This window comes from Anolis sagrei, chromosome 3 (genome assembly GCF_037176765.1).
Source record: "Anolis sagrei isolate rAnoSag1 chromosome 3, rAnoSag1.mat, whole genome shotgun sequence".
NCBI lineage: Eukaryota > Metazoa > Chordata > Lepidosauria > Squamata > Dactyloidae > Anolis > Anolis sagrei.
In genome coordinates this window covers 90,444,548-90,467,309 of record NC_090023.1, presented here as the reverse complement: position 1 = coordinate 90,467,309, position 22,762 = coordinate 90,444,548, and the positions used below count along the sequence as shown (strand labels likewise).

General features: G+C 39.9%; 1 protein-coding gene across 1 annotated transcript in view; it reads left to right on the top strand.

Moving 5' to 3' along the window:
* Window positions 1–21,915, top strand: part of GRPR (gastrin releasing peptide receptor) — a 29,332-nt gene extending 7,417 nt beyond the window's left edge. The window contains exons 2-3 of the mRNA XM_060770022.2: window positions 14,535–14,886; window positions 17,065–21,915. Of these exons, the coding sequence (XP_060626005.1) occupies window positions 14,535–14,886; window positions 17,065–17,445 (733 nt within the window). The 3' untranslated portion in view covers window positions 17,446–21,915. The remainder of the gene's footprint in view (window positions 1–14,534; window positions 14,887–17,064) is intronic.
* The last annotated feature ends 847 nt before the right edge of the window (window positions 21,916–22,762 follow it).

Genomic DNA, 22,762 nt, shown 5'->3' with positions numbered 1-22,762 from the left:
TAGATGATTCCCAACACCACCTGGAGCAGGGTTTAGAACATTTCATAGATATTGATAACATTGCATAAAGTCTGTATGAAGCAGTGCTTTGCCTAGTCAATTTGAAATGATCCACTTAACTATTAACTTGCAGTGGAATAGAATGCAGCAGTATTTGCCAAGGTTGGTTTCAGGTGATTTCAGTTCCTCAAAACTCGGGGTCCAGAGGCCCTGCATGTCAAACAGCCTGAAGGTCAAAAGAAATACTGTTAGAAGGCAAAAGAAGATGTTTTTATTCTCAATGGCCAAAGAGAATGTCAAGCCACTCAAAAAACTGACATAACTCAACAGAACAAACAGAGCATTTTATTCACTTTGGCAACTATCCAAAAAACCTGCACCAGCTTCTGATGGGCTGAAAAAGAGCCTAGCTAGGGTCCAGGCTTCTATTGGTTGGGATCTCTGTGAAGTGACTCTGGTGATTGGTTCTTGGTGGTGATGGGAAATTCAATAAACTATTACTCATTGATTTGAAGTGTCAGTCCGTTTAACAGTCCATCTTCAAGAGGGGCGCAATGAGAAGGAATGTGGTGTGACAATACATAAAAGAGTCCATGATATGCTTTAACATTTAGGCAGGGTGAACACAAGTGGTAGATTTAAAGATTTAGCCAGAGCGAACACATCTCTGTTGCAATAAATCACTGCTGACTGAAAGGTGGCAAGTTTGAGACCTGAGTCAGGGTTGAGTGCCCGACTGTTAATAGCTGTTTTTTTTAAAGAAATAGCTATTTAAAAAATGCCCAGCTCAGTGTTGACCTAAACAATTCAAAAACAGCTGTGAGCTGTGAGTAGAAAAATTAGGCACCGCTTAAAGCGGAGAGACTAATTTATGACACCATAAAAATGCCAGAAAGGAAAGAGGAAATATTACGACCAAAAAGGCTCAACATCATAGTGGACAAAGTGACAGCTCCCCCTGTGGCCAAATTGAGCAACCTCCAGGAGAATCTGAAGTGGAAGAACTGCTGAATGGCCTCTATCTGTCTGTAAGTCTTGTATGTCAAAAACAGCATTGAATGTTTGCCATGCATATGTACATTGTGATCCACCCTGAGTCCCCTTCGGGGTGAGAAGTGTGGGATATAAATACTGTAAATAAATAAATAATAAAAGGGTAAGTCCAGTTTACATAATAAGTATTGCAAGTAATAACCAAGTCAATAGGAAAGGCTAGCCCAAAGCCCTAAGCCCCTAGTGCATATAGAATCATAGAATCATTAAGTTGGAAGAGACCTTGTGGGCCATCCAGTCCAACCCCCTGCCAAGAAGCTGGAAAATCGCTTTCAAAACACCCTTGAGAGATGGCTATCCGCCTCTGTTTAAAAGCCTCCAAAGAAAGAGCCTCGACCACACTCCAGGGCAGAGAGTTCCACTGCTGAACAGCTCTCACAGTTAGGAAGTTCTTCCTAATGTTCAGGTGGAATCTCATTTCCTGTAGTTTGAAGCCATTGTTCTGTGTCTTATTCTCCAGGGCAGCAGAAAACAAGTTTGCTCCCTCCTCCCTATGACTTCTTCCCCTCACATATTTATAGATTTTATCAATGGGGACAGGAAAACTTTTCAATGAAAGCAGGAAATTCATCAATGGGATATGGGGTTTAACAATGGTAGTGAAATGTTTCTCAATGGAGACCAGGAAATTTATCAGTGGGCTTGAGAAGTGCTCTGACATATATGTGCTGAAGCTCTTCCCCTAACCCCACCCCACCCGTCTCCCTGTCTATTGTGAATAGATTATGCAGATGGGGGCATGGGTCCTGGGTGCAGCTGGACAACATTCTAAAGGGAATTTTATGGCAAAGATCAAAGGAAGACAAAAGGAGTGACCTGCTGGATTTTGCAGGGCCATAGTTACTATTTTATATAACTTCGTTTGACTCTGTTGGTATGCCTTCTGCTAGTTTATTTTTACAAAAATATTCCCTACAATACAGACTAATTAATATTTTTCTCTTTTAATTGCCATAACTGATTACATTTGTAGACTATTATCAAAGTGCTCAGAAGTGTTGAAATTGAAGCAACAGGCAACCACACTGACAGATCTGTACTGCTCCGTTGGTTTCTTAGCCACAGAATGATATTATCAGGCATAATATTATTTACTCCCACATATACCTCTTCATATTCTTTTTTATGCCGGCAGTGCTAGAAAATGCTTTTTCTTTCTCTCACCTTTACACAAATACATTTTTGCATTGCTAAAGCTGGTTTCTTGTTGATTCAAATAATGGCAACCCTAAGCAAACTTACTAAAGGGTTTTCATGGGCAGAGAGGGTGTGACTTGTCATACAGTGAGTTTCCATGGCTAAGCAGGGAATCAAATCCCAGTCTTCAAAGTCATAGTCCAATGTTCAGACCACTACACCATGCAGGATGTGGGATCCTGTATTTCCTCATAACTACCTTGAGTGGTAATGTTGGCAAAGAGATTATGATAATTCCCGCCTTTCTCTCTCTCTCCCCCCCCCCCCATCTTCCTCTCACTTTTCTCCTCCCCTTCTCCCAGTGGCAGTTGAGGAAAGAGGCAAAGTGGCCCTTCTCCTCCTTCCTTGCTCAGTAGGGAGAGATTTAACTGCAGCACCTGATCTTGCTGATGCCTACACAAGGCAGATACAACAACAAACTGAGAAATGTGACCAAGATCAAGCGAGAGAGGGACAGGGTTTAAATCAGGCAACTTCATGCCAAGCCAGGAGAGGAGGCAGACGACGGGGGAGGCCAAGAGCAGTTGGCACAAGGGGGAGTCTGGGGGGACACGGGGGGCAGGGGATTGTTGGTGTGAAAGGGGAGAGGGCTTGACACACGGCTGTACAGAGTTAGTGGGAAAGCCCCACACAGCTGCATGTCCTGCAGGGCACTTCTCTTCTCAGGTAGTGAGAGAGCTCTGTGCAGCTGCAAGTGACTGGGAAGGCCAGGGCTGTAGAATGTGGCTGGGACCGGGGCTGGAGGCAAGACCCTAAAAGGTTTCATCTGGCCCATGGGCCTATTTTTGCCTTGTTGAAATCAAGACACAGGCAAAAGCGTGCCTGAGCTCACACATGTGCAAAAGAGGAGGGGGGAGCTCACTGACACTGGAGCGACCGTGCATGTCCACAGAGAGGGCTCTGCATGTCCTCTCTGGTACATATACCATAGGTTCGCTGCCACTGCCCTAAGCTGTCCTGATGCCCTCATATGAAATGAAGGATAGTGTACCAAATTCAATGCAGAACACAGAAGTAAGACACAACTGCTAGCTTGTTTGGCTTTGGTATACTAGATGGTGAAAGCTTCACCATAATCCAAAATGTAGCCTTATCCAGAATTCTGAAATCCAAAATCCTCCAAAATCTAAAATTGCCCCCCCCCCCGAGTGGTTGTGATAGAGATACTTTTTCTTTCTGATAGTTCAATATGTACCAACTTTATTTCATGCACAATGCCTCTCAGAATGGCCTCTCAGCCAAGGGGAGGGCTGTTTCCAAGACTCCCAGTTGGGAGGGGAGAGCAGGCGTGCTCTCCCCTAAATCATTATATATCCCTCCCAAATCTCTCCAGTATTCTCTGTTGGTCATGGGGTTTCTGGGTGGGAAGTTTGACCCAATTCTGTCATTGGTGGGTATAATGATCCAACCGCTGCTCCTTCAAATTATAACAAATCACACTGCTATACCACCAATTATAATGGTCACACAGCAGCCTACCAAATTATAATGATGACACCACTCTATATTAGCTCACCAAAGTATAGAGGGAGTAATGGTTGTTGAAACCAACTGTATATTTAGAAGTTAGGAACTGGGAACCACTGGAACTGAGACACTTAAAAATGATTCTTTAAAAGGTTTCCACTGCCACCATATTACTAAAGAAAAGGCTGAGGTACTATTGAGAGGTTGTTCAGTAACACACTCTGTGTTACTCTAGTTTTCTTAGAGGCTGGTAAAAAGCTGACTTCTTTAACACTTTTACCACAAAGGTATTAACACTGAGGCTGGTATAAGTTGGTAAAAATAACAAGAACTTTCACTGAACAGACATGGATATTTCAGGTACAAATGCTTGATGGTTTCAGTAAAAATCTGGCATACAAAGCTTGTGGTTACATTTGAGAAGAGATCTTAAAACTTCTGGGTTACAAGTATTAAAGTTTCAACACACAGAAAATTACTTCAGGAAATGAATCTCTGAAAGTAACTCCCACAGAAATCCTCCTTAGGAATCTAGACAAAAACCTGAACTCGCCTTCCTTAAGGAAAAGAACAGACCACTAACAAGATGCTGCTCCCCACAGTATTCTAGCTATACTTCTCTATAGCTACCCTGAATACTAAACAAAAGACTGACCCAAAGTTCTTCTCCAAAACCCCAAACTGCTCTCACTAACACCCTTTCCAAGCTCCAACTCTCGACTCCAAACTGGCAATCTGAGAACTCAAGCCTCAGTTTTAAAAGTCACCTTTTCCCTTCAGATCACTTAGGCTCCGCCCCCATCGTTCTAACCAATCCTAGTGGTCTAACTTTCCCTCTAATATTAGAACACGCTCCCTTAAGGCAAACCTGACCTAAGATGGCGTCTCCTTGTCTCCCTTCTCTAAAATGGATGCCATGGCTTTGCCAGGCTTACTCTCTTAGGCCTAAGCTAGCTTGCCAAGGTAAGGGATTCATTACAGTGGGGTTCAGAATGCTCTTTGACTGTAGGTGAATTGTAAATCTCAGCAACTACAATTCCCAAATGCCAAGGTCTATTCTTCCCAAACTCCACCAGTGTTCACATTTGGGCATATTGAGTATCTGTGCCAAATTTGGTCCAGATCCATCATTGCTGAGTCTACAGTGCTCCCTGTATATACTTGAACTACATCTCCAAAACTCAAGGTCAATGTCCATCACACCCTTTCAGTATTTTCTTTTGGTTGTAGGAGTTCTGTATGCCAAATTTGGTTCAATTCAATCGTTGATGGAGTTCAGTATGCTCTTTGATTGTAGGTGAACTATACATTCCAACAACTATAACTCCCAAATGACAAAATCAATCCTTCCAGCCCCACCAGTGTTCAAATTTGGGCATATCAGGTATTTGTGCCAAATTTGGTCAAGTGAATGAAAATACATCCTACATACATTTACATTATGATTCATAACAGTAGCAAAATTGCAGTTATGAAGTGGCAACAAAAATAATTTTATAGTTGGGGGTCACACAATATGAGGAACTGTATTAAGGGGTCGCGGCATTAGGAAGGTTGAGAACCACTGCTTTAAAGATAATCCCATATATTAAGTAGGGAGGCTGAGACTGCATTGAAACTCCAAATGTCTGTAGAGTCTAAACAAAGGACCCTGGCTATGTTAAAAGAATATTTTCCATTTACTGAGATATTTTTGTAAGAGGCATCTGTCAAGAAGACATTTCCCCCCTCTCCTGTTCTAGGAAACATATGATATATTATGTTTATAACTGTTTCCACAAGACTGTTTTACCTAGAACTGCCTTTTTGCCTTTTCAGGTAAATAAAAAACCTCGGAAGGGGGCGGGGGGCATTTGTCTCTGTATCCATTTTCCATTTGCAAGACATTAATTTATTAATAGTGCCATAAATTATACAGTCTTGTTTTCTTGAATAAGCATGCCTTACACCCACCCTCCTTGAACAACACCCTAGTTCTCTGAGATGTCTCCTTTCTAGTTTACTATTTATTAATTTTTGAGAAAACAAAATGTTATTTTGGGTGAAATGAAGGATGTATCGACCCTTCAATTCAGAAGTAATGTAGTTTGACATCACTTTAACTGCCATGGGTCAATGCTATGGAATATTGGGACCTGTACTTTGGTAGAGAAGGCTAAAGAGCCTGTAAAATGATAACTCCCATTATTCCATAGCATTGACCCATGGCAGTTAAAGTGATGTCAAACGACATTGATTCTATAGTGTACTCTTGTGGGACTTGCTTCTCAATATTTAAAAAAATATTGAACAGGATTAATTGATGTGATACCATAAGATTATCCATTTTGACAGGCCAATTATTTGGAAGTCTTATGAAGAAAAACGGCTGTGTTTTCAGCTCATATAGCTGGGTCTGAGACTAGATTTATAATTATGGTAAGCATGCTGTTGAGAGCAGGCACTTTGCCAAATGAGGCTTCTTCTGAGAAGTAATTATGTTGACAGTACTCCTACCTGGAGAGTGATACATCCCTGCCTATGTCTTTGTTGTCTTTATAATCACACACATGCAGTTCATAATTCATCAAGTGTATGTCCCAAAAGTACAACATACTTACTTATGGCTCTATCTCAAGGTATATCTACACTGTAGAATTAATGCAGTTTGACACCACTTTTATTGCTGTGGGTCAAGACTATAGAATCCTGTAGTTTGCTGAGGTACCAGCACCCTTTGGCAGAGAAGACTAAAGACCTTGCAAAACTACAACTCTTAAAATTCTATTGTGCTGAACCAAGGCAGGTGAAATGGTGTCAAAATGCATCAATTAGACAGTTTAGTAGATGCACCCCAATCTTTTTAAACATTTCCCTTCAAATGCCTTGGTGTTCCACATAAGGAAATGTTTCATGAAAAGTCAAATTTATTAATAACTTGTTATAATTTATAAATTTCTTCAATATATTCTATGTTCCTTTGAAATTCATAACTTAAATATAGTGTAAAAAATCTCGATAAGTATTTTTTTTAAATGTTCAAATACTATTGATAGTTTCTCTGCATACTTAGATGATGGTGATGACGATATTCGTACTCTGATATCCTTTCTTAAATGAGACTCAGGGCCCATCCAGACAGGGCCCAAAATGCGGGCCCTGTTGGACTTTTGCCTGAGATGTCCAAATGAATGGGAATTTCCATGGCTGAGTGGGAATTTGAACCCTAGTCTCTCAGCCCAAAATTCAAACCACATTGGCTCTCAGCCCTTGACATCTATTACATATTTCTTAGAAAACCACAAGTTCTGTGTGCAAATAATGCAATACAATTTGCACATGGTAGGAAAATGCACTGAAATATCTTTCCATAGAAACAATATTAGTAACTTAATCTTAAATGACTGCATTTTATAAAGACATATGTATCTGCTTTTTTTGCTGGCCAGTTTTCAGGTCAGCAAAACAGTGCGTCTCTTTCTTGGATAAGCTTCTTTTGCTTCTTTTACACAACAGAGTTCAATTCTAGGTACACTTTCTGTTTTCTGCAAATAAATGGTTGCTGTAGTAACTTCTTGTTTCAGTCCAGTTAGCTGGGACCTCACTCGCTAAATCACTACTCTCTGGGGTGAACCAGCTGATGGCTTTCTCTACAAATTGATCTTAGCAATTACCGTAGGTCTTAAGACTATTGCCTTAGTGATTTTAGAGCAAAAAGAAAAACATTGAGCATGAGTTCTGAATAAATAATATTGTACCATCTTCAGGTTCAGATGCAGTATGGAAACAAATAACAGTTAATGGAATTTGTTGTTGCTGTGTATCTTCAATTTTTTCCCCTCTTATGGTGACCCTAATGTGAATGGGATTTTCTTGATAAAATTTGTTCAGAAAAAGGTTGCCATTGCCTTCTTCTTCGGTCAGTGGTTCCCAACCTGTGGGTCCCCAGATGTTTTGGCCTTCAGCTCCCAGAAATCCAACAGCTGGTAAACTGGCTGGAATTTCTGGGAGTTGTAGGCCAAAACACCTGGGGACCCACAGGTTGAGAACCACTGTCTTAGGTCAAGAGAGTTGTCCAAGGTCACAAATGAATTTTATGGCTGAGTGGAGATTCAAACCCTGGTCTCCGGAATAGTAGTCCAACCACTACACTATTTTTCTTTCTTTCTCTAGATTTTTTTGTTTTTAAATTTAAATATTATTCTTCCTCAAAAACTGGTCTCTGAAAAGCATTGTGGATGTAAGGAGCAACATGTTCATTCATTCATTCATTTGAACATTTCAATTAAGAATCTGAAGGAATGCCTAAGAAACATACTCATGCAATCCATTCTAGATTCCTGACTGGATTTCTGTAACATCAAGGGAAATGGTGCCTGGTGGAACTCCCACTGCCATAACAAAACCTATTGAGCTGGCTGGCTGGAATCTGAGTACACCCATTTAGGCCAGGAGTGGGAGCCACCTGGACTTCCAGATATTGTTGCACTAACACTCTCACCATCCTAGCTGGCATAGCAAAAGGTTGCATACTGCAAGTCACTTCTGGTTGCTTCTGGAATGAGAGAATCTACAAAGATGTTGCCCAGGGGATGCCCAGATGTCTTGCAATCCTGTGGGGTGGCTTCTCTTATGTCCCCCTGGGAAGGAATCCCACTGGAGCATTGCAGCACACCCAAATACCTAGGAGTTACCCTGGACCATGCTCTGACTTACAAGAAGCACTGCCTGAATATCAAGCAAAACGTGGGCACTAGAAACAATATCATACGAAAACTGACTGGCACAACCTGAGGATCACAACCAGATACAGTGAAGACATCCGCCCTTGCGCTATGCTACTCTGCTACTGAGTATGCATGCCCAGTGTGGAACATATCTCACCACGCTAAAACAGTGGATGTGGCTCTTAATGAGACATGCCAAATTATTACGGGGTATCTGCGCCTTACACCACTGGAGAAATTACACTGTTTAGCCAGTATTGTACCACCTGACGTCCGCGGGGGAGTAGCAACCAATAGTGAAAGGACTAAGGCAGTGACATCACTGGCCCACCCCCTGTTTGGGTATCAGCCAGCATGCCAAATACTTAAATCAAGAAATAGTTTTCTAAGATCTACAGAGACACTCGCTGGAACACCTCAGCAAGCGAGAATCCAAAAGTAGCAGGCTCAAACCCAGAACCTCAATCAAAGGCTCACACCAAATGAGAGACTCTCTCCTGGGCACACAGAAAACTGGGCGACTTGGAAGGCATTGAACAGACTGTGCTCTGGCACCACAAGATGTAGAGCCAACCTTAAGAAATGGGGCTACAAAGTGGAATCCATGACATGCAAGTGTGGAGAAGAGTAAACCATAGACCACCTACTGCAATGCAACCTGAGCCCTGCCACATGCACCTTCTTGCAGCAACACCAGAGGCACTCCAAGTGGCCAGCTACTGGTCAAAGGACAATTAAATGCCAAGTCTGCAAACTTTGTGTTTTGTTTGTTTGTTTGTTTTTAATGCAATACAAGCTGAGGGTCTATGCAGACGATGTAGTGTGCATAATAGACGATCCAATAAATAACATAAAGGATTGGCTTAAGAAAATAGAAAATTTTGGGGGATTGGCGGGTTTCAAACTAAATAAACAAAAAACAAAGTTACTGGTTAAAAATTTGGACCCAAAGGCAAAATCTACGCTGCAAGAAATCTCTGGGATACAAATTGAAAATAAAATAAAATATCTAGGGGTGAATATCACAAAAAACAATATAAATTTAGTAAAAAATAATTACGAATTATTATGGGAAAAAATAAAAAAGGACCTAAATAGATGGAAATACAAAAACTTTTCATTATTAGGGCGAATCGCTATAATTAAAATGACAATATTACCCCAACTTCTGTTCCTTTTCCAAAACTTACCAGTACTAAGAAATGACCACCTCTTTAAGAAATGGAACTCAGATGTGAGCAAATTCATTTGGAAAGACCGCAAACGTAGAATCAGCCTAAAAGTCTTAACAGATGACAAAAAAAGGGGAGGCCTCGGACTACCGGATTTCAAAGCCTACTACGAGGCCTGTAATCTGGTAGCAATAAAGGAATGGGCTACATTGGAGAATAGATCATTGTTAGCTCTGGAAGGTCATGATATCCGTGCCAGATGGCACGGATATCTATGGTATAACAAAAGAAAGGTGGAAAAAGCCTTTACTGACCACTATATAAGAGCAGGCCTGATTAGAACATGGGAAAAATACAGACCCAGGCTATATACAAGAACACCATTATGGATATCCCCAACAGAAGCCAAACATAAAAGGGAACTAGAGGAAAAGAATTGGCTGACCTATAAACAGTTATTAAAGAAAAATGAGGACGGGGGACTAACATTAAAATCATTGGATGAAGTAAAGCAGATAAGTAGGAAAACATCATGGCTAAACTACCATCAAATTCATCAGGAATACAAAGAAGATAGTAGATACGGCTTCAGCCAAAATCAAGGAGTATGGGAAATAGTAATGGAAAAGAAAAAGAAATTAATAAAAATTATCTACCAGCAATTACTCACATGGACCACGGAAGAAGAACAAATTAAAAATTGTCAGGTGAGATGGGCTAAAGATATAGGACACAGCATATTAACAAAACAATGGGAAAGGATCTGGACAACAAAAATAAAATATACAGAAGCCAGCGATTTACGGGAAAATTGGTTTAAGATGTTTTATCGCTGGTATTTTACACCTGAAAAAATATCAAAATTTAATAAAAATGGCTCAAATCTGTGTTGGAAGTGTGGCAAAGAAAAGGGAACCTTTTTCCATCAATGGTGGTCCTGCAAATTAGTTTAAAAAATTTGGAAGGAGGTGCATAAGGCAATGCAAAAAATTATAAAAATCAACTTCCCCCAAACACCAGAAACATACTTATTAGGAATTACAAATATAAAATTAAACGAAAACCAAGAAAAAATAATTTTTCTACTCAGCACAGCTGCAAGAATCTTACTTGCAAAAGTTTGGAAGTCGAAAGATGTTCCGTGTATAGAAGATTGGTGTATCAAGGTTTTAGATATTATCCAAATGGATAGTCTCTCCCAAAAACTAAAAGGAACAAATAAACACACAAATTGGTCAGGTTTTAAAGATTTTATTATGCTCAAGGATCTCCCTTTACAAATCCACTTGTCTTGTATATGAAGAAAGAAAATACAGAGGACTACGCTGACACCGAAGTACAAGAAACAACAGGAAAAAAAGATTCCTGGAAGACTGACGGGAAGCAATCTCCTCCCCACCTTTTCCCCCCCTCCTACCCAACCCCCAACACCGCCCTCCCTTTCACTCCTCCAATACCCGATCCCCCACACCTAATTTGACCCCTCCCCCCACCCCATCTTTACCCACCCGATCTTACCCTTACCCTTACCCTTACTGGATTTACCCGATGTATGTATAAAGTTGTAAAACCCAATAAAGAAAATGGGGGAAAAAAAGAAATAGTTTTCTAAGATCTACAGAGACACTCGCTGGAACACCTCAGCAAGCGAGAGTCCAAAAGTAGCAGGCTCAAACCCAGAACCTCAATCAAAGGCTCACACCAAATGAGAGACTCCCTCCTGGGCACACAGAAAACTGGGCGACTTGGAAGGCATTGAACAGACTGTGCTCTGGCACCACAAGATGTAGAGCCAACCTTAAGAAATGGGGCTGCAAAGTGGAATCCATGACATGCAAGTGTGGAGAAGAGTAAACCATAGACCACCTACTGCAATGCAACCTGAGCCCTGCCACATGCACCTTCTTGCAGCAACACCAGAGGCACTCCAAGTGGCCAGCTACTGGTCAAAGGACAATTAAATGCCAAGTCTGCGAACTTTGTGTTTTGTTTGTTTGTTTGTTTTTAATGCAATACAACTGTTTTGGTTCGCTCCTGACCCAATAAATAAATAAATAAGTAACAAAAGGTGAGCTATGTTTAAAGTTGAAGTTCAATATAGTTCTCATTCCTGCTGTATGACCTTATCAAACAGGGCTGAATTTGGTGACAATACAGGCTCTCCTTCCCTTTTGCCACAGAGACTGCTGGATCCCATGCCATGATGCACAACTTCTTCCGGTGGGGCTCTGTGCTAAAAGGGAAGGAGCTACTAAATTAATGGGGGAAGCTGGGTGGCAGGTGCTTCCCCTATGGGATGAGATAAGGGGGAAGTCAAGTGATGCAGGACGTGGAGTAATGGGTTTCCCATGCCCCCACCAGGCACCGCCAGATTCACCACGATGCGTGGTGATGCCAGGTACAAATGAAATGAGGTACCTAGAAAACCATTGCAAAAAGAATTCAGGAGGAAGCAAGTGTTAATCATGCCATTTTTTTTAAAAAAAAAAATCGCCTTGCTGGAACTGTACCCACAAATGAGTGATCTTTAATGCTCCCCATCCCCTCTTTATGGTGAGAAAATAGGATAGTCAGTCTTGTACCATGAGAAATATGATAGCAGCACATCTTGTAAAAGGGTTAAAACAGTATTTCCAATAAACGTCACTGAGACAGTGGTTGAGATGATACAGGGTTTCATTTCTGCAAAGTAATCAATAGATTATATAACTGAAATTCCCATACAGAGTTGAAAGCACAATTATAATTGCAGGATTCTTGTCTTTCATATAATTGGGTTGTTGTAAGTGTTTCCGGCTGTATGGCCATGTTCTAGAAGCATTCTCTTCTGATGTTTCACCTGCATCTATGACAGGCATCCTCAGAGGGTATGAGAGCTGTTGGAAACTAGGAAAATTGGGTTTATATATCTGTGGAAACTCCAGGGTGGTAATAATAATAATCATCATCATCATCATCATCATCAACAAATATATTTCTAGACAGCCCTCTCTCCCCGATGGGACTCAGGGCGGTTTACAGAAACAAAACAAAACGCAAACACTCAATGTCTCAAATGAACACAGATACATCCAAAAATACAATAGTATTTATTTATTTATTTACTCTATTTCTGTCTCACCTTTCTCTACCCCAAAGGGGACTCAAGGCGGCTTTACATATGGCAACTATGGCAACTATTCAATGCCTTTAGACAATGCACAGAAACTTACAAAAAAGAATTAAGCACCAAGATGAAAATAATAATAAAAAACCAATCCAATAAGACATAGTTAACTAAAATATGAGTAAAACATTACAACATATACCCTTAAAGCAATTCTGAAACAATTACATTAAAATTGCTTTAAAATGGCTAACACCAGTATTCATTTAAGATGTATCATAGCAGTCATAAAATACAAGTGGCTTAGCCAGTGTACCAATGGGTTAAAATGTCATAATCCTCCTCCTCTCCATACGCTAAAGTTCATAAGGGCATTTTCAGAAGTTTCTTAAAGGAGAGGAGGATGTGGGCCATTTTTATTTCTGTAGAGAGGGCGTTCCAGAGATGGGGATAATTTTGGTAGCTTAGATTTGTGTGATAAATTGTATCCTTTGTTTTTTCTTGTTTTCCCTTTTTCCTTGTATTGTGTATCTGTTGTAATTTGTTTTTGTTATTTGGCTTTATGTAGATTTTATGTAAATGTATTGTAAAACACTATTACAATCCAAGGTTAGTAAAAACTCAGGATAAATAACAGGAAATATTTCTTCTTCTTCTTCTTCTTCGACTTTTTGAATGTTGCCTTTTCTTTCTAGATATGGTAATAAATGGAGGACTTCCTAAATTAGTGGAACAGTAACAAATAAGAATTGGACCTGGAAGCAATCTTTTCTTCCAGTGCAAGTAATTCTGCCAGACATGTCCCACTATATTTGCAGCTATACACTTGTCCTCTAGTTTAAAATGCCCACTGTTAGCAGATGTTTTATTTGATTAATCATCTGCCATTTAATTAACCAATTACAGCGTGCTGTCTGTCCTATAATTTACAAATTTATACAATTATAATCCTGAATTCTGGTTCATGTATATAAAATGACCTGGGCAATTTTCCTAGAGTTCTCTATACTTTTGTCCAGTACTGACTAATAATACTTGTCAAACGAATGCCCTGCACTATTACAAAAAATGATAATGTCTCCCAAAGGATTTCTCTTGTTACACTCTTATTTTAATAGATTAATAGATTTTAAAATAGCTTTTGATTTGGTATACTATGTATTTTGATGCCAGTAGGAATTGGTATCTAGATGAATTTGGGTTTAATCCTATCTTTAAATATGTGTTGATATTCAACGGGACCACTATAGAACTCTGAATACAAATGGTAAGTAAGTATATTTAAAGTATTAAATAAATTTCAATCACAATTCCATGATAGTTAATGCTACCATTCTCCAGTCTATTGGAGTTACTATACGGTAAAATGGTTTTCTATTTAGAAATGTTGACCACTACTATCAGGGCAGTTCTTCTGCATAATGATTGGTTGTCATTCTGTGGACATGTTCCAACTTGTTGACATGGTGTTCCATGTCAACATTTTTCCATTTTCATTTTTACATGAGTAAATGCACGTGGTCCTGAAACACACAGGAACCATTAGACACAGTCAAAGAGTTTTAAAGCTTCTCCTCCCTCTGATTTTATTTCCAAATCCCTCCCCTGTATGAGGGCTTCTTAAAAAACAAGCTTGATTTGATATGGAATGTTATATAACATAGTGTCTTCTGGAGCCCTGCAATACAAGAGTAAGGATAGGGAGGGGGAAAACGAGATACAGCTTTCATGACCAAACATCTCTTTTGTGCAATGAAGCAACTCATCAAAATGATTGTATCTTAATGAATTCATCCCTATGATCCATAATGCAATTATTTCTCTTGCCCTCAGGTACAAAGCCATAGTGAGACCAATGGACATCCAAGCATCCCATGCACTGCTGAAGATTTGCTTGAAAGCTGCTCTCATTTGGATTTTTTCCATGCTGCTTGCTGCTCCTGAAGCTGTGTTTTCAGACTTGCGTCCTATTTATGACAAAGGCACTAATAAAACATTCATCAGTTGCACACCTTATCCTCTTACCAATGAGCTGCACCCCAAAATTCAATCAATGGCTTCCTTTCTTATCTACTACGTCATTCCCCTATCAGTGATTTCGATCTACTATTATTTCATTGCCAAAAATCTGATCCGGAGTGCCTACAATCTACCAGTGGAAGGGAATGTGCATGTTAGGAAACAGGTATGACTATTTTTATTTGCAAAATTGTCAAGTGCTGAAGTGGGAAAAGCACAACTGAAAAAAGCCCCATTGGTTACAGAAGGACAGATTTACTAGTCAAAAGATCTGCAGGATGTCAGAGAGGTAATTATTACCGTGACATTACAATGCAACACTAGGAATTGTGTCAAGGAAACAAAAAGGTGCTCCATGTTCCATCCTATAATATCCTGTGACAGCAGTTCAATTTTAGCAAGAAGAAGGATTGAGGGCTAAATTAGGATATCTTGGGGCCCATAGTTGAGAAAGGCACACTGAAAATATCTAGCAGAGAATTAAAAGTGCCCCATTAAACAACACTTTGCATGATTGATTAGGATGGAATCATGTCAATTGAAATGGAATTTGACTGATATAAATTTGTAGTTTAGACTTAGAATGGCTGAGTCCATCATGAGGAAGGAAAAACCCACCCCTTGGTCACAAATATCAGAGTAACCAGGAGCCAGAAACTTCTCTGTCAGGCCAGATATTATCTTGCCCCTACATACTTTACATAATAATAACACAGTTATATTACATGCCACAGGTGAAATTTGGATTCTTCTCCTAACAAACTTACTGATTTAATTGAGTGCAGCTTATTTTTGTATTCAGTTTGAAACAACTGAAGTGAGCTGAAGACTCAGGAGGACAGATGAAAAGAGAACATTTTGGAAGCAGCTGAAAAAGCAGGGTGTCAGAGGGTTATTTAGGACTGTACTTGCCAGATCAAGATAGTGGGTATGCTATAATTTCACATTAACTGCTACGGCAACACCCTGAGTTTTGTAGCTTGGTGTGGATGTGAATTCCAAATACCCCTACCTGTATGTTTCAATGAGATGGAACCATAGTAGTTAAAGTGGAATTATGGTCATATAATTGGTGGTGTGACTGGCCCCCAGGAGTATGACTAGCTCCCATGGTGAAAGAGGAATTGAACTGGTGAGGGGCACACACAAACAAGCAATGGTCCCAGTGAGAAAGGAGGTAGCAGAGTGACTGTTTGACCCAATGTACACATTGTAAAATAATTAGGCAAAATGTGGTTATATATGAACCGGGGATGGAACTTTGCTTTGAATACAATCATATGTTTTGCATGCAATCATAGCTGACCATTGTGATGAACTGCTAGCTCAGGAATAGAATGAAGTGGCCATCCAAATGTTTTGGGGACTGCAGTTCTCTACATTCCCCACCATTTCTAGGGTCAGAATATTAAGTATGCCTCAATTATGATTTGTATACAGATCACAAGTAAACCCAAAGGTACATGTGCCATCCTTCAAAACTGGAAGGCATAGTTCAAGTGCATCTTGTGCTTTTCCTCATACTACACCCTCTTGCTCTCTTCTTGGAGCTGAGACAATGACAAAGTAGAAGAGAGAAGTATGTGATTTGTTCTATAGGTCAACACTTCTAATTTTTGAAAGCAACTAGAACTAATGATCTTGTTACTTTTTTGGAATTGAGAAGGTAAAGAATAACTAGTTTGGGTGCTTTAAACTATAACTGTAATTAATTACTTCCTAACATGTCAAGCTTTGCTACTACCTCAACACTACCTCAACACTTTTGTTGATACAATTTTCGAATTAATTGCTTCTTTGGTGTTTTTTGAAAACTATAAAGTTAACTAATGACTTTAAATAAAATAATTTTCAAGATTTGGCCCACCTTACACTTACATTGTACAATTTTTAAAGTGTCAATACTGAAAGACAGTGAGTACTATGAGGCTTTGAAATAGACAATTATGAGACTAACATTTGTAGATGCATGTTATTGGTATATATAGTATATACTGTCTCATTATTTTCCCACTATATTTTGGCATTGATAGGGACTTTCATAGAGTCCAGTATATTCTGAAGCTGCAGTCCTGTGCAGCTTTATATGGAAGTAAGTTTCATGCAGTTCTGCTTCTTCTCAGTGAAACACATTTAGAAATGATTTGTAGCTGTATTTGAAATGGATCTGTTTTGAGAGAAAACATTTTCTTTCCAATATACTATATGAAATATAGCACCACTATATTTTCAATAATGGCTAACCCAGTGCAATGACACCTATGTTTACTTCAGATAATAGGAAAGTAAAGCTAGCTTCCCATGTTACATGCCATTAACATAAAATCCCCTTTGTTCTTTTCAGATGGAATCTCGGAAACGCCTAGCCAAGACCGTGCTGGTTTTTGTCTGTATCTTTGCTATCTGTTGGCTCCCTAACCACATCATCTACTTATACCGGTCATACCATTACTCTGAAGTGGACACTTCTGTCTTGCACTTTATCACCTCCCTCTGCGCTCGAATCCTGGCATTTGCTAACTCTTGCATCAATCCCTTTGCCCTCTACTTGCTCAGCAAGAGCTTTCGGAAACAGTTCAATCACCAGCTCAGATGTTGCAAAGGCCGACCTCTTATTCGGTCCCAGAGCACAGGCAGAAGCACTACACGGGTGGCCTCCCTCAAGAGCACCAACCAGTCAATGGTCACATTCAGTTTTATTAATGGTAACCAACCTCTGCCATGATGCACCACATATTGAAAGCAATCATGCCCATCCATTGCTCTCTGCTTGGTGGTTGAGCTAGCAGAGAAAGAGAGGTGCCTGAGACAGTGGCCACAAAATGGATGGAATTCATGTAGTCCTCCAGGTTTTGTTGAACTTCTACTCCCAGTACTCCTTACCATTGGCAGGGGATGTTGGGAACTGCAGTCACAAAAGACCAAGAGGGTTGCATGATTCCCATCTCTGATAGAATGCATGTAAACAAGTGATTGAGCAAGGTTTAATGCAGACTTGAAGACACCTGCCCATACCTGCACTTTCTTTTTAGGGACTTGCATTATAATATGCCAAACCCTTTTAATTGTGTATTGATGATATTGCAATCTTGAATTAAGTGTGGTAAACTGGTCAATGTATAAGTAAACAGGTTCTGTTAGCATGAGAATACTTGGCAGCTATAATCCAAAAAAATGTTTTCCCAAGATCCACAGCCCTGTGGTAGCCTCAGTCAGAAGAATGTGAAGGAATTATAGATCTTTTTGATAGGTGGAGCTGCTGCAGATGAGCTGATCTCATTTATTTACTCCTGGATTAAATTTGTCTCTCATTGTGAGGCAGCACTAAGAGGAGAGTTCTACTATCCCAGTAAATGTTGGGAGGAAGCTTGCATAATTTGTTCTTTAAGGTACATGAGTTCTGCCTTTTTAAAATGTGGCCGTCCTGCTCCCCTAGGATCCAATGTAAGCCCAGCTGTCCTGATTTGCTGTCCACTGCCATTTTAAGACCCTTCGTCCTAATACTCCTGCCATGGAAAGATGTGTCCATATCATCTTTCTAAAGTGGGAGATGTCTATACAAATTGGAAAAGGCTAGTGGCCAAGGCGGAACTGCAGTGCACTATGGTGCCCAATTAGAGTGCTTTGATACCCATGCTGCCCAATTATAGTGCTTTGATACCCATGCTGCCCAGTTATAGTGCTTTGATACCATTTTATCTCCAACCTCGGGAATCCTGGGAGTTTATGGTATCAGAATGACTCAGAGCCAGGAGATCTAATATTGCACCATAGGATGAACAGAGGTGATTAAAGTGGTATCTGAAGGCTATAATTGTGCAGAGAGGCACACTGCTGCCTTTGTGTGGCCCTCCAAATATTGTAGAACTACCGTGTCCAGGTTTCCTTGCCAGAATATCCAAGAAGTGATACTAAAAAAGTGCATTTCAACAAGTTCTGGAGAACTGTGTGATTTTTACTTTGGTCAGCCAACTACAGAGAGCTAATATGATATGTTGGTTTCTATGTAGGAGTAAGACTCTGGGAAACTAGACTTTCAATTCCCTAAAAAGAGGATTTGTCCAAAAAAAGTTGCTTTTCCAACTCTTGGGGGAAAAAAGATAAGCTTGCATTAGTCCCAACCTCCATACAGTCCTTGGCTCCATCTATTGCACATAAAACAATTTTATGATCTCGCACTAAGGCAATGTTGGGTCAAGTATAGCCCTGGGACTACATGTAACCTTTCCCATGCTGTCCTTGATCCTTTCAGACTCTCTGGAATTTCTTTTTTAAAAAGACTGAGAGTGCATATATATTCTAGATTTAATGCAGTATGACAAAGCTTTAATTGCCATTGTTAAATGCTAAGGAATTTGGTGAGGTTTGGCGAGACACCAGCACACTTTCATAGATAAATCGAATCCCCAAATAACTCTGCAAAAGTTAAACCTGCAAACGTGTATAGCACAATTTAACTGACAAGGCTGTCTCCCTGGGAATCCTGGGGTGTGCAATTCAGTAACAGGCACCAGAGGAGCTCTTTCGGTAAATATTGTACATGCCCTTTCCTTGACTGCAAATCTCAGCATTCCATAGGATGTTGCCAGAGCAGTTAAAATAAAGCCATAGCACTACCATTTGAAAAGGAGCCGCATCACACTAGATTTTCTGCCTCCTGCAGAATTCTGGGGCTTGTAGTTTAAGGAGGATCTTTAAGCTGCTCAGCCAGAGAAGCCCCGGGCCTCACTAAACTAGAAATCCCAGAATTCTGCAGGAAGCAGTAACCTGATTTAAAGTGGATCCATGGACTATTGTGATGAGCCTGTAAGAGTGAGAAAAGCAGGTCAACATCAAATAGACTCGCCAAGGATCTTGAGTATTTTTATTGCAGTATTAATTCATGTTGTTCAAAGATGTGAAGAGAGTTGTGTTTACTGGGGCTTTGGCAGCCCCCTTCTGAAATCAGCAGTATGTACAGTTGTATACAGTTTAAATGTGAAAAGTCATGCTATTTCAATAAGAACCTCATCAGATGAAGGCCCAGAAGCCATGGGACAGTGAAGAATACCATGAGGTATACCATGCCCAGCTTTATCCCCTTACTGTTGTGTCTCATGGGCTTCCTTCCACAACGTTTTCTGGCTGTCCCCAGCTTCCTCCTGCACTGTCCTCAGGTTCTTCAATGAGGATACAGGTAGTCACCCATATCCTCTTTTCTTCCTTTTAGCATTCTTCCAGGATAGAGCCCAATGGATCCCCACTGGAAGTAGCCCTTTATCTGTGCTGGGCTCTGGTGGACTCTATCCTAGCTCCATCTTGGTAGCATGCTAAAACGAAGACACCCCCCCCCCACCCCACTTTTATGAGGTCCTAAATGTGAGTTTGCCTATGTTTACAAGTTGTGCATTTGCTATATTATCAAGTACGGTAGTTGGTGGGACAAAGCACAGCTCTTTCAAAATAATATTTAGTCTCTTCAGGCCCCAGATTGATGGATGTCATTATTATGTCATACTGAGCAATGGATATATTTAAGTACAAAGAACAAATGTAAAGCTAAACATAGAATTCTTCTATTTTTGAGGTCTGTACTGTCATGCCCCTGTGCTGTGATTAGTCGTTAAAAACACAACATCCCTGTTCTGTAGTACAAAACATCAGACTTATGCTCCTAAAATGACTATATGAATGGGTAAAAATAAGAGTCTTTTAAAACTGATTTCTAATTCACATATGTTCTGTGTATCCAGTATTTACTCAAAGAGCAGAAAGCATAAAAAGAGAGAGGACAACAAATTGCTTCCCTGTGCAAGCCCTGAACAAATGAATCACCTCTTCTAGGAATTCATTAGAGCAATGCTTCTCTGGGTACATCTACTCTGTAGTTTGGCACCACTTTAACTGCCATGATTAAATGCTGTAGAATCATGAGACTTGTAGTATTACAAGGTCTTTAGCCTTTGGTCTGGTGTCTCACCAAATACAAATCCCAGAATTTTATAGCATTTTAAGCCCTAGCAGCTGAAGCCGTGTCAAACTGCATTGATGCAGCAGTGTAGATACACCTTCTGTCGCCACATGATTTGATTGTTAACTTCCACAGTCCTTCACAATAGGGCATGCTGTGTGAAGGTGATGATAATTATAGGCAAAACTGATGGAGAAACAAAGGTTTTCCATTCTTCCAATAAGCATGTCACTCTCTCAGGAGGAAATGATTATAAAGCAATCTTAGGTGTATAAAAGACCTACTTCTGACAAAGATGGAAACATGATGTAGATCAACACAGCTGGCTACCTTTTTGGCCTTTCCTTGAGAGGGAAAGAGCACATGGAAACTCTACTTTGCTTTTATAAAACACCAAATTAGCATATTCTTATACACGTGCACAGCACTTCAGAGTGTTGAGAACCCCAGAGGTATAAGCATTTCCCAGGACTTTGGTTTCTTAAAAGTACAGTACTAGGGATTTATGACATTTTTACGACAACAACCTTTATTTACACGTATATACAGATTTAACATGAAATGGGGATTCACAAACGTGAACTTTCAAAGGAATTGCTGTTCAGAAAATGGAGAGGCATCCAGTAGATATATCCAGAGCTCCAACCAAGCACCTGGACTTCCAGGCAGATCTTGACTAAGTTTCTGGAAATTTTCAATTCAAGCCAAAAATAAAAACAAAAAACAAACTTTTTGTAATTTTGTTGACCCATGGCACATTCTCTATGAGAGAAGAAAGATACAATACTTCAGATATTTGCTGGCCATCAAGTGTAGGATTGCCGTATCAACTTGCTAGTCAGATTTTATAGTTTCCAGGTATGCAACTCAATACTTGATTGAACAACTGCCACTGGTTTCAAGTATACTTTTTTTGAAAAAAAAATAAAGGAAATGTCCTAGCTCTCCTGGAAACCAAGATATGGAGCATGATGTGCTATCATACTGTCTTGCCAAATAACGGTCTGCCTGTGAGGAAGTCTCACAGCATCAAAAAGATTTGAACTGCAGGGTAACACACTAACAATTTGGTGGATAATGTCCCAACAGTTGAGATCTGTTTTTACTGAGCTATCATGCAAAGAGAAAGGAAGAACATCTAGCCAGAGGAACAAATACTGTAATGGGAAATCTAACTCAGAAAAGCACTTGTGTTAAAGCCATAATAAAATGATTAGTATTTAAGGATGTTTTTCCTGCAGAAAATCTGACATCGATTGGTTATTGAAGTGGATATATGCTTGCGGCTAATCTTAGATTTCTGAAAAGTGGTTTCAAATAATAAGAAAATGATATATGTTCTTTTGAAAGGAGTAGCTCTATCTTTCCTGTTCTTGCATCCATTGTATAGTGTTTGAACCGTTTGCTCAGTACATGACTTACTAAATTAAAGGATCTTACATTTAAGTAAATGTGCACAAAAGAATCATAGATTTGGGATACACCACTAAGGCCATCCAGTCCAATCCTTTTTTGACCATGCAGGAATACACAATCAAAACACCTCTGACAGATAGCCATCTACCTTTTGCTTTAAAAAAAACCTAAAGAAAACAAGACTCCATCATGCTTGTAGACATCATATTCCACTCCCAAACAGTTCTTACCATCAGGAAGATTTATATGTTCCTATTTATTAGGAACCCATCTATTTCAATGTTGCAACACAATGCATCGGGGGACTCTCTTAGACAAGGAATAGGAAACATGCAGTTTCAAATGATGTTGAACTGTATCTCCCATTGACCCTAGCCAGTTTAATAAATACCAAGGAACCATGGGAGCGGAATCCAACAACATCTAAATGGCTGTGAGTAATTCACCTTTAAGTGTGGAAATGATCCTCATCTTTGTTTTCTTAGCACAATTATCGGACAGTAAACATGGTCAATATTAGGCTGACTGCTTACCAAATGAGTTTGCTTATCTGAGGTTTGCTATCTCTCCCTGCTCAGTTGGTGAAGACACTAATCTGTTTATCTCTCTGCTTTTCTCCAAGCTGAGAAGGAGGATGCTGCCAAATGCTCTCTGTGTGTATGAGCATGGTTAATTA